Source organism: Drosophila mojavensis, unplaced genomic scaffold (genome assembly GCF_018153725.1).
Source record: "Drosophila mojavensis isolate 15081-1352.22 unplaced genomic scaffold, ASM1815372v1 contig_136, whole genome shotgun sequence".
NCBI lineage: Eukaryota > Metazoa > Arthropoda > Insecta > Diptera > Drosophilidae > Drosophila > Drosophila mojavensis.
The window spans coordinates 14,482,116-14,495,920 of record NW_025318667.1 but is presented as its reverse complement, the minus strand read 5'-3'; the positions used below and the strand labels follow the sequence as shown (position 1 = coordinate 14,495,920).

General features: G+C 36.1%; 1 protein-coding gene across 2 annotated transcripts in view; it reads left to right on the top strand.

Moving 5' to 3' along the window:
- LOC6583846 (serine/threonine-protein phosphatase beta isoform) overlaps positions 1-7,328 on the top strand; it is a 33,545-nt gene extending 26,217 nt beyond the window's left edge. For both annotated transcript variants that reach the window (XM_002009472.4, XM_015161373.3), the window contains 4 exons: positions 4,446-4,793; positions 5,761-6,104; positions 6,177-6,311; positions 6,375-7,328. In XM_002009472.4, coding sequence (XP_002009508.2) covers positions 4,446-4,793; positions 5,761-6,104; positions 6,177-6,311; positions 6,375-6,488 — 941 coding nt within the window. In that variant the 3' untranslated portion in view covers positions 6,489-7,328. The remainder of the gene's footprint in view (positions 1-4,445; positions 4,794-5,760; positions 6,105-6,176; positions 6,312-6,374) is intronic.
- The last annotated feature ends 6,477 nt before the right edge of the window (positions 7,329-13,805 follow it).

Genomic DNA, 13,805 nt, shown 5'->3' with positions numbered 1-13,805 from the left:
TTACGCATAACAGTTCTTCCTCTTATGTATATGTATATACATTATCTTTTTTATATTTTGTTTTCATTTTTATGTGAGCCTAAGCCAAGCACCACACCCTACGCCCCTCTATCTTGTGTGCCATATGTCTGTCTCTTGTTGACAACTGTCTATTCAGCTCGTTGTCGTCCGGGGAGGGGATGGGATGTTGCGGGGGCACTACTTCTGGTTTGTTGTACTGCGCAAATTTGCATAGAGAAACGAATGAAAAACTCTCTCTCTCTGTCTCTTTTTTAAGTTTGCTACTCATCTGCTTTTCTTTGTCTTTTTGTTTTATGCTCCCTCTGAACTTCTTCCTTCTCACCTGTTTCTCCTTCTTTTCCGTTTCCTTCTTCTTCTCCTTCTCCTTCCTTCTCATTTTCCTTATCTTTCTTTTTATAATTTCTCACTCTCCTTGTGCTTTTCCTTTCTTCTTTTTCTCATTTTCCTACTCCTGATTCTTGTTCTTCTTCTCTCCTTCTTCTTTTCCTCCTCCCCCTGTCCTTGCCGTCTTCTTCTCTTCCTCCTACTCGCTTTATTTTCTCTTTAAGACTCTCTTTTTGTCTCTCCCTTGTTCCGCCTCTGTCGACGTCTTTTTCTCACTATCTCTTCTATCTCTAATTGATCCATATATGTAATATAACAGTATAACACAATTTAAGAAATTTGTATCAAGTACAACATAAAAAGAAAGGTTAACAGAGTTATAGCCTACTCTATTAATCCTCACACTAGATCACAGCATAAATAGTTTAGTATTTCATTCCGAGGAAGTCAAGCTTTAAGATGTTGTGACTTCATGCAAACACAAACGCACACACTCACAGTTGGAAAAGACAAAAGTGGAGACAAAGTAGAGCAGCTGTTGCATAATTTATGCGAGATGCTAACCTACTCGACAGTCACTCGATAGTCCTCCAGCTCCCAGATTTGGCGGCGAATTATGCAGCACCCAAAAGTATACAGCAGCTGTTCGGAGCTATGCTGCCTGGACGGACAGGCAGACGGATGAGTAGACTGGCGCAGGAGTCGCAGCGCTAAGCGAATCTCATGTGATGGCAGAATGAAACCTTTGCTGTGCATAATTTAGTGCTTGGCTTAACTCGGAATGTGTTGCAGCAACAATAACAGCAACAGCAACAGCCACAGCAAACAAGGACAACAAAGATTGAGTAATTCAGTGGGTGTGTGGGATAAAGTAGTTTAAGAGCTGACACTTCAGACACCCGGAAATAATAATAAAGAAAACAAACGCAACGAGAATGCAGATGAGGACGAAGACTTGGGCATGCAAATGAAAATGTAGATGACAGGTCGGTGCGAAGAGATTAAAATGCAATCGAGCAGACAACAAACCGGAAGTGTTTATAGCACAAATCCTCTGGGAATGTAAATACAATTTGAGTTTCTTTTAGGTGTTGAAAAGCAAAAAGAAGAAGATATTCCGACAAGTGTGCCGATTCTATTTTAGCATGTGCTAAGGGAAAAGGCTCCACAAAGTTGTTATCCACTTGATATATATAAATATACTTCAAATGTGTACAAAAATATGAAATGTATAAAAATTATGTATGCTATATTGACTCAAAGCTAAACTGAAGTTCTAAGTAGAATAAATTTCTATATTGTATATTTTAATTTATAATTTGGAAACAATAATTATAGAAAAAAAACTTTTATACAGATGTTGCCTTAGATATGAATGGTACAAAGTTAGTTATATACATAGATAGATGGAAATATGAATAGTTTAAATCTTGGTTCTGAATTGCATCGTTGTGAATAAACAAAAGTTCTAGTTAGGACGTATTAAAAACTGTTAAGAAATGGAGGCTCTACATCTCATCTCTACACTTGCAATTTCTACATCAACTTTTTTTTCGATTTACAATTTCTATAAATTAAATTTTATTGAACTGAATTAAAAAAACTGTAATAATCTCGTAGCACAAAACTGTTATATTGTATTAGAATGCAAAGCTTAATTGCTTAACTACTTACATTTTCTGAATAAAAACACATTGGGTAATTTGAAGAAAAATTGAAAATCTGAGAAAAAAAAAGCAAAAAACAAAAAATCAAAAGCAACGAGCAGCTGTTATACCCATCACTCTATCTCTATGTTCGTTGTTAAGAGTTGAGAATCACTGCAGATTAGTTGGAGTGCCATCTAATCTATTTAAAACTAGAGCAAATGGCAGGAAATTCGAGTGCCGGGCGGGAGAAGGGGAGAGAGAGGGAGCAAAGGAAAATCATGAAAAGGTCACTCGAGAGGAAAATGGCTGCTAAGTACATTGCTTGACAAATTTAAACTTGCAAAGTAATTAAGTTAAAGTTTACTATGAATGGAAAGCCGAAACAGAGTATTCATTTATGAAATTACAAATATTTCGGAAATGCTAAAGTTTAGCTAAGGTAGGGGCTGGCCATTCGCCCACACGTCCATTCGCTGGAGACCTTTGCCCTTTGCGTCGCTCCCACATTGATTAATTATAAAGAATCACAGCTGCTGCAATTGTAAATGCAAATATTTTGTTGGAGCTGGCAGCTAGAAATACGACTATAAATAGGAAAATCCTGCTGCTCCCTCGCTGACCATTGGCTCAACATTCGAATAACCCAGGAGTCCGGTGATGGGTGTGGGGCGGGAGGCGTACAGCAAACGAAGGAGCTGTGCACAGCTGCAGTTGAAAAGTTCAGGCAGCTGCACTTCAGGCCAAAACGTTTCGGCTGGCTCTTTCCCTCTCTGTGTGCTAAGCCGGCTTTCTGTAGCTGAAGAGGCTACCTGGACTTGCTAACTGATTTGGTAACAGAGTGCCGGATATAAAATTTACACTAACAGATACTATATAAATTGAGTAGGATGTAAAATACTTGTATAGATTAGTGATGAGAGATCGAGGGCTGATTAGCTCCATAGAACGATCAATAGCTAAATTCAATTCAGTAGTATTTGATCTTAACCATAATATAATAATAAACTATATACTTATATTATTGACTGATGTTAAGTTGATTATTAAGTCAAGGCTATAGAAAGTGCTGTTAAACTTGAAACACCTTAATAGTTATTGGTCAAGTTAGACTTAAGAGAAAACTTAAACAAAAAGTTAAAGTTATAGATCAAGTTAAACTGTAATATAAGAAACTCATATGTATTATAGATTATTTTTATATCAATTCAGAAAGTTTGCGTTTCCATTGCTAGGACGTCTGTTGGCTCATCTGCAATTTGTATCTATTCCAGGAAATCCGTTATGATTCAGCAGACAAAGTCGTTATAGAAAGAGCAGCCAAGCTTAGGCAAATTATTTTTAGAGTATTTCTAAGGCTATTTAAATTTATATTCATGGAAAATCCTGGAAAAGCTTTTACACATTTCAAATGAAACATTAATATTCATTAATATTATTAATAAATAAATTACTATCCATATCATGCGTTTTTTATTTACACAATTCCCTTTCCTAAATGAAGCCTTTAGTATTTAGAGTATTTCATATTCGGCTAGCATTTTTTTGTAATCTAGCTTTTTTTTTGCGAGTTTCTGTGTGCAAATTTAATTAATTTTTTTTGTTTGTGTGTAGTCTTCCTGCAGTAGCACAATGTGTGTATGGGACTGTGTGTGTGCTGCTGTGTTCGTGTGTGTGTGTGTGGGCGTGACCTACTTGCATTTGCAGCACAGGGACGTGCTGACGTTTCCCTTGGCTATGCAAAAAATGAATTTCAAAGCAAATATGACAGCGAGTGGAGAATTATGTTCGTCGTGCGGTTGTGTGTGTGTGTCTGTGTATGTGGGGGTATGTGACACGCCCACTTGTTGTGCCTTACTAATACTTGATGCAATAGAGTTTGTTTTTCTTTCAACTGCTTGCAGCGCATAAAAAATGTAATTGAAGCTACAACAACACAGCTGACACACACACACACACACTCATACACTTTTTTTATGTGTGTGTTGAAGGTCGTTCGCTGGCACGCCCCCTGCTAGCGACGCCTCTGACCACGCACATGCAACATTTGCTTGTTTCCTTTTGCTTTTCTTTAATTTTTGCTTTTGTGCTTGGCAACCAGCTAACTACAACAACAACAACAACAGCAACAGCAACAATAAGAGCAAGAACAACAACAAAAAGTCTTAGCTATTTTCCACCATTTCCCCTGTGCTTGGCAACCGAACTAGCCCCCACGCCTCCGCGCCCCCCACCCGTCCAGGCTAAACAACAAAATGCGCGTCGATAAATTAGTTGTACGCCATGTTCGAGTCCATTGTTTGTTGTCCCCCGTGCTCGAGTCTGTTGCATACGTAGAGAGTAATTGTCTCTTCATTTCGATATACATATCTCTAGCCATCTCTGTATATACATATGTATATAGAATGTGCATGTGTGGGTATATGGACTAAAACGCTCTTTGGTATTTTTTAGTGCGCAGCTGCCGCACCGGCAAACAGGTGCAGATGACGGAGGCGGAGGTGCGCGGCTTGTGCTTGAAGTCGCGCGAGATATTCCTGCAGCAGCCCATACTGCTGGAGCTGGAGGCGCCACTGATCATCTGCGGCGACATACACGGCCAGTACACAGACCTGTTGCGGCTGTTCGAGTACGGCGGCTTTCCACCGACGGCCAACTATCTGTTCCTCGGCGACTATGTGGACCGGGGCAAGCAGTCACTGGAGACGATCTGTTTGCTCCTGGCCTACAAGATCAAATATCCCGAGAATTTCTTCTTGTTGCGCGGCAATCACGAGTGCGCCAGTATTAATAGAATTTATGGTAAGTGTGCGTTGCTGCTTGAGATGTGGATTACGTGTACCATGGCATCCACATTGAGCGTATATTAAGTTTGCTTGTGGATTGTAAGAGTATAATGGGGGGTAAAAGTGGGCGGTAACTGCAGATCAAAGATAAATTCATTTGACAGAGCAATAGTCATATGTGCATTGTAATATGATTGTGGGACATATGTGGATTCTAAGTCTAAGTCAATGTTTATTTGATAGAGGATTGTAATTGTTCTATGTGGATTGTATGATTGAAGGACACCTGTGGATTGTAGGTGTGGATATTCTTTTGATCAAAGACATATTCATTTGATAGAGGAACAGACATATTTTTGGCTAGATTGTAATACGATTGTAGGACACATGTGGATTGCAGGGGGGGACAACTTTTTCATCGCAGAAAAACTCATTTGATAGAGGATCATACATATGTTTTATACATATGTAGACTGTAATATGATTATGGGGAAAATGTGGATTGTGAGTGAGAAAACTGTTCTATCAAAGACAAATTTATTTGATAGAACTACAATTAGAATGTATGGTATGTGGATAGCAATACAATTGTGGAGCACATGTGTGCTGTAAGTGGAACCTATATGAGCTTTATTTGATAGTGGAGCGTATATAATTATATGTATTATATGTAAATGTAGTAAATTCTGAATCCATAGATTTTGGATTGTAACTAGATTGTGGAGAAGAAACAACATAGGTCAACATAGGTCTCTAACGAATAGGAGGCTAGTGTGAAATAAATTGATTGCATATTATTTAGATATCGTATATGTGCTTTAGTATATCGTATATGTATTGTGAATGTCGCATAGACTATACGTGAAACTCTGATCATTTGCATGCATTAATTTCTTTGTGCTAGGAAATTGTTAAGCAATGCTCTTGTAATCCATGATAGGCCTTCTGTGTATGCTATTTATAATACTTGATTCTCTCGCCAGGCTTTTACGACGAGTGCAAGCGTCGCTATAATGTCAAACTATGGAAGACCTTCACAGACTGCTTCAACTGTCTGCCGGTGGCCGCGATCATCGACGAGAAGATCTTTTGCTGCCACGGCGGCCTCAGTCCCGACCTGCAGGGCATGGAGCAGATTCGTCGCCTGATGCGACCCACAGATGTGCCCGACACTGGGCTGCTGTGCGATCTGCTCTGGAGCGATCCCGACAAGGATGTCCAGGGCTGGGGCGAGAATGATCGTGGTGTTAGCTTCACCTTCGGCGTTGATGTGGTATCCAAATTCTTGAATCGACACGAGCTGGACTTGATTTGTCGTGCGCATCAGGTGAGACAGCCCACTCCAATGCATTAGTACTAAAAAATTAATGCTAAATCTCCATGAATGCTTTGTTTTTAGGTCGTTGAGGATGGCTACGAGTTCTTTGCGCGACGTCAGCTGGTCACACTGTTCTCGGCGCCCAACTACTGCGGCGAATTCGACAATGCTGGCGGCATGATGACCGTGGACGATACGCTCATGTGCTCATTCCAGGTAAGATCCATCCAAAACTTGAGTGTGCTTAGCGTGTGTGCTTCATGTCCATTTCCATTGCAGATATTGAAGCCATCCGAGAAGAAGGCCAAGTACTTGTACAGCGGCATGAACTCGTCCCGGCCAACAACACCGCAGCGCAGCGCCCCAATGTTGGCGACCAACAAGAAGAAATAATATATCCATCCGCTTCCATTTCCTTAAAACCTCAACAAACAGCAGCAGCAAAAACAATTAACAACAAATAAACGAATAACTTTTATATAGTATATATACGTACATAAATATGTCAAAATTTAATGTGTGCAAACTAGTTGAAAGATTAAACAAAAAAAAAACAAAAACAAAAAAACCAAAAACAAAAACAAAAAAAAAATACACACAAATCCAAGTACAGAAAGAGAAAGTAATACAAAAACTAAATACAAATGAAATCGCAGCGAACAAAAAGAGTTGCAGATAAACAACGCAAAACGTGTTAACGGTTTAATACAAAAAATAAAAATAATAAAAAATAAATATTAAAAAAAAATATATATATATATAAATATATATAGTTATATGTATACATATGAGTATACTGTATATGTAACTGATAACGTTATCATTAACTGTATACAACTTCTATATTATTTATTTACATTACATGTACATACATGTTGCTATATGCATATTGATTACACTACACAACAAAACAAAACACTGAACGACAATGAACAGATAAACACTTAAGTTCTTGCATTTGTTTATAAAGTAAAGCTCTTGTCTCTGTCCTCTCAATTGGCTTGTGGCTAACACATTGTTGATATTGGTCAAGATCACGTCCAAATTCAACCAATTCAAACCTAGCCCCGCCTCGCCCCGCCCCGCCTCATTCCGGCATCATTTCAACACACGATTTAGAGCAACAAGAGTACAGCGATTTAAGCAATGAATTTATATAGACATATTAATGTAAACTATATACGATACCTACTTATATGTACCGCAACCAAAATACATAACAAATGCAAACAATTCTATTAACTAGTTTTTCCCATACAAATAAAGAAAGGGGAAAGCTAAAAAAAAAAAAAAAAAAAAAACACTTTAGAGCAGCAAATAAATGTAGTTCTATTATATTTAATTTTCAACTTATGTGTGCGCCGTCTATAGCTAAAAAATAAATTGTTTATAAACTAAGTGCGCATTACGATTTGTCTAACAAATAAAAAAAAAAAATATATATATATATATATATATATATATATATATATATATATATATATATATATAAAATAAAAATTTACAACTTAAACGTAAGGCAGTTAAACTATGTGTATTTTTTTTTTATATTTATTATTATTTACCTTCTTTCAAATGTATTTTATTTACTTTTTTTTTTTTCGTTTAACTAATTTATTGCAATTTTTAATTGTATTTTAAAGAGAAAAACAAACTAAAGTTAAAATGTAAAATGCGAAAAGCAGAAGTAAAATTTTTTTTTAGAAAGTGGCGAGTTATAAATAATTGAATATATAAATATATATGTATATGTATATATATATACATTTATATATATACATATGTATGTGTACTAAAAATAGTTTTAAACAGCTGTTAATGAATGGAAAGAAAACCATATTAAATAAATCTAAATACAAATACAATTCGATTAGTTTATATATATATATATATAATGAAGACGAAAACGAAGAAGGACATTTGTTTATTAATAATAACGAATTATAAACTTTTAACATCAAGCATGCCTAACATTTTTAACTTGCCTCAAAACATTACATTGCGAAAAATGAAAAAAAAAAAAAAACAACAAAATGAGAAATGATAATAACATATTTTAACGAATTTTTAAGCATTACTTCAAGTACTTGAAACACCAACATATAATTTTTGTTCATATATATGTATACATATAGATAAATCATATATATATGTATATATATATGTAAAACTTGATTTTATTCATCAACTTTTTCATTCAACTTTATTAGATTGTAGTGCCTTTTTTGCCTCCCAAAATGAAACGAAATGAAATCCTGAAATTCAAGCAAGAAAACTATAAAGTTTATTTATACATGCATATATACATATACATACATATATAAATATATATATATATTAAAATATAGTGTACATTGGATATGTAACTAGAGATGGATGACGAAACAAGTAGGGAAAGTAACTTTTATCAGCAGCTGGCTCAGCGTGCATGTCATACGGCTTGACGTGGCCTGCATAACGTGGCATTGAAGTCAATTAATTGCATCACAAACTGTGTTTCACACATGCAACATGCAACGTGCAACGTGCAACATGCAACATGCAACAACACAGCAACGCTTCTGACTCACTACTCGAATTTGTTGCAACATTTCTTTTGATTGCTTAGCAAAATAATTTTCAATTAATCTTTAAACTCTTTAGCTTCGTGTGCCTCTGTTTGTGCAGGCATATCTACACACACACAGACGAACTCACACTCACATACACATACATACATAATGGGTAATGAGAAAAAAAAAACTATTGTGGTTGAAAAATGCAACACAACTGCTAATACAACAAAACGAACGAAGAAAATAAAGAAGAAAAAAAAAGAAAAAGAAATTTAAATAAATTAATATATTTATTATTGAAAATCAAATAAAAATTATTAAAAATTTATGTAAACAAATTGCACGTTTTTTTAATTCATATACGAACGTTCATCCAATTTGCCCATTTTGTATCTCTACTAATTGAATGAATCTCTGTCTCGCTGACTCTGCTTCTCCCCTGCACGAACGATATGTACTCGGCATTCGCAATCATACTCACACATTTACATACATATACGTATGTATTTGTATGTACTGAGCTCGCTTGCTAACGAAGCCACAAAAACAAAAAAAAAAAAAACATAGCTTAAGCCGTCCTTTAGAGCTTCGTGTCTATTCGGCAAACGCGCACGATCATTCATCGTGGAATCCAAAAACAACGATGTCGGCAAGGCAGCAACAACACCAAACGATGCGAGCAGCAGAGGAATCAAATGCAGTCTGCCGTCCCTCTTCTGCACATATACTGCACTCTTCTACATAGTACCATTGCACTGCATATTGTTATTGTTGCTCAGCACTCCAGCGTCTCTGATTCGCCAAATGCGCGCTGTCGATGAGCCAATCAGAGGACTCGCTCGCAATAACTTCATAAATCTGTAGGTTTGGCTCAGCATCTACCAATGATGCTTACATAATGAATTTACATGAGCTTTTCTCTCGGCAAATAAGGAAGGTCCGAAATTAACAAATACCTGATGCACACATATGAGTGATTAAATACATAAAAGGTAATTGGTGGTAAGTTAGGAATAAAGCTTAAGTGCGTGTTCGATATCCTATGCGGAGCGCTTTGCAAGCTTTGAGAAGCTATTGGTCGGACTCGCACAATGTGTGCTTTAAAGCTTTATTTACTCCGAAAAAGTTACGGAAACGATAGCATGAAAAGCTCGATGCTCTGTTAACTTTAACAGCAATGTTAAATAACTGTGGGTGTTTCGTTAGCTTGTTGCTCGCATAGCCCTCAGCTGTAAGTTCCTGTGGCTGTGTTTGTGTGTGTGTGTGTGTGGTGAGCTCTGCTATTAGAGCCACGAATAGTAGGTGGTCGCCACTAAGTTAGTTTGGCTAATGGTCTAAGCTGATGTCTGGTAAACATTTGGAGGGTCCTGCTGGGCCTGCTGGCCGTCGCAGCAGCCAAAAGTTATGGAGCCCATTTTTGTGAAACGAAAACAAGCAATATTGGGTGTGCATGTTTTGTTTTTTTGCTGTATGTTTAACATTTATTTCAGAGTGTTTCTGATGCTCTTGATGATGTGCATCATGCGACCATGAACCTGGAGGTCCTTCCAATCATTAATCACGCCAACAGAGCGCTGCAGATTAAACAAAAACTCCTAAAAAAACAAAAACAAACCCAACAAAAATGTGTAAAATATATAATAATTGCGGCCGCAAGTTCCAATTCCCGCCCTCCAAAATTGAATCAATGACACTCAGATGAGGCTTATAGAATAAACATTTATTAAATACACATAAATTTCAGTATATATGTAGATATATGTAAGCTTGTATATAGATATAGAGAGCTGCCGTCCGATAAATGCCCTGTGATGTCAGCGGCAGATTGAATGTGAATCTGTGAATCGGGCGACAGCTTTACATAAATATATATCCACGTGGATCGTATAGGATAGTTCATAGTTTTAGTTTTTCGCTACCGTTTCAGTAGCTCCTCAGTGTGTGTGAGTGTGTGAGTGTGGTCATAGAAATGCATCACATTGAAATTGTAATTGTTGGAAATACTTTCTGGTTTCGCATATGTTTGTTTAGAGTTTACGTTTAATTGGATCATAGATCATAGACATATATATGTAAATATGTTGATATTGATGTATGTTATATGTGTGTGTGTGTGTAGGCTGCTTAGCAGTTGCTTGCAGTTACATATGCATATGTATGTGTGTGATTAATGTGAGGGAATGCTAGAGCATCGGCTCAAGTTTGCTTTCGAATATGGTTTATATACGGGTTATGTATGCGTGTCTTTCGGTTAGTTACTTGGTTAGTTTATTTGGCTAATTGTCTATTTGACCATAAATTCTTGATTTAACTTTAGACATTTACACATTGAGATATTTTTTTGGTATGGAACTGCGCCTATAGCTAACATTTAAAATCGTATTATTTCTTTAAATCCATTTCTATGGCTGTAACTGTTTGTGTCTGTATGTGTGGGTGTGTGTTTTTTGTGTTTGTGAGAGTTTCAGTTTGTATGGGCGCATGGGTGCATATATGTGTGTGTGTGTGTGTGTGTGTGTGAGTGTGTATCCTGTTGCTTGCGATTTTTTGACTTGATTCGCTAGAATCTAGACAGAACATATCCACAGTTCTGTTGACGTTCAAAATGTATTGACATATATATGTATATATATATATCTGTATATGTATATGTATATGTATATGTATATGTTGTGTATTGGGCGGATCTAGGCTTTAGGCATTTACGTTTGCTAAACACATAGATATATCGAGAGTATTTGTCAAGCTCCATTTGGCTACTACATACATACATATATAATCGAATACTGGTAAATAGACATTCATACATGTATAGCTTTTGTAGATTTTTCTTTTAAATTATGTTTATTTGTTATTTATTTATTTATTTCATTTATTTCATTTATTATTTTTGTGTGTTTTCGGCCGGAAACACTATGGGTATACCCATTAGTATTTATAATTAACTTGATTGTTGGTTAGCAATACAAACTCAGCACTTGGCCACGTTTTCAACTGCATTTGGCGATTTGGTTTTCACACCCTCTGAGCCCATTGAGAATGGGAAATTAGGGTTTAAATGGTTTTCTTGAAATGTATGCATGTAACAGACAGAAGGAGGCGTGGCATATACCATAAAGTATATATATGTATTCTTGATAAGCGCGACAAGTTGAATCGATCTAGGCCAGTCCGTCTGTCTGTTTGTCCGAGCGTTCGTGAATTTTGTGTAGGTCCCTGTATAGCACGCGCAAATCGATTCATTGCATCGATAACTATGCCTGTTTCACTGTTATCGATTGAAAGCCTTGTCTAAAATCAGTTTTTAAAATTATATCTCGTTTATCTATAGAGCTAGAGTCTCCAAATGCTGCATTTAGATTCAAGTGCAATTTAACCATTTTTTTTTTTATATTTAAATTTTTTTTTTTTTTTTTTTTTGGCTTTGGGTCTTAAATCCAGCCCCTTCCCTACAAATTTGCAACAGTATTTCAAGTATTAGAGACTTGTGGATTGACAAATATACACATATGAATGTCATTATCACATTCTGAAAGTCTGATTACGATAGTCCATCTAGTAGGAAAGTTATTCAACAAATAGTTTCCTATTAGATAGTCCAAATCGCAGCCCAAGCGCAGGCGCTGCGTCAACTGCGCCGTTAGCAGAGCGTGTGCTAATGAGTGCATGCGTATGTGTGCGTAGAATATTTGGAATATCAGCTCTTCGCAGGGGCTCAAGGGATCTCGTAGTCGAACAGTCTCGACTAGACTTAATGGTTTGCTTTGGTTTATGCTTATGTTGTGTTTTCTATTATTATTTTCCATTTCAGAAGTGGGACAAACTCTACAACTATATCCTCGAGGGAATACGAATGTCGACAGAACTGTATTGTGTGGCTCAGCCTGGCTCACACCGTTGTTCCTCTAAATTCGTTCTCTGTGCGTATCTTTACGGCTATTTCAATGTAATCTTTGTCTAAGTGTAAGAGTGTAATGGGGCAGGGGGAGGGGAATAAATGGAGTGTAATCTTTGGTATATAGAGTGTATATATGTATGTAGTATATATGGTGTATATATGTGTATACCTATGCATGTAATATGACAGAAGAACTCACAGATATGTATGCTCGCAGAGGCATGTTTTCTTTTGTATATCTTATTTTCTTTACTTGTTTTCGTTTTTGTTTTCATTTTCATTTTCTTTGTTTTTGTTTTTTGCTTTTTCTTTTGTTTTTGTTTTTGTTTTTCTTGATTCAAAATACATTTCAGGTGAAACCGTAACATTTATATATTTATTTTTTTTTTTTGTGTTTTCTTTTTGTTCGCATTTGTTTTCGTATAGATTGAGTATTACAATATGGTATTACACGGTATTCCCATTTGGAATAGTGTTAGTTTTCAATTACAACACACAAACATTGACATAGGATAAGTAGATATATAGTATATCAATGATATTGAGAAGTGGGTACCCATTCATTCATTCAGATGTTTTCTTTTATATTTTATTTTTTAGTTTTTGCTTTTAGTTAGTTGTTCATTTTGAAAATAGTACATTTATAATTATATTTTTCATTTGAATCATTCCATTTGCATTTGTTTTGTTTTTGCTTGAATATTCCATTGTGTATGTGTATGTAAATATATGTATATATATATGAACATATATGTATGTGTTTTTAGTTGGGAGTATTTTAGACAGCTTTGCATATTTGTTTAATATCAACTCACACTTACTAATGTATATATTGTATATATTGAATTCCATTCATTTTAAATATATATTTTTAATTTTTATTATTATTGTTATTATTTTTTTTTTTTTTTTTTTTTTTTCAATTTTAGTTCGCCTCCAATTTGGAATGCTTTTTGTTTGCCATTGGCTCTCAATCATTTGGATTGAGTAAATTGGTATCGATACCTAGCTATATTCGTGCCTTGTGGCGCCAATCATGATTGACCCTGCCCCTCACGCATCCACCCCTCAAAATGACCGCCCACACCCAGTGGATTCCCCTCAAGATCTACCCTCAACTGCTGCAGCAGCTACGCTGACAATTTTCTTGTCGAAAAATCTACTAAAACTAAATTTCTACTCGTTGGCTGCTTTCAAGAAACGCCAACAGTCCCAGCCCCCAATCCCAGCCCCCAGCACCAACCACACCCCACCACC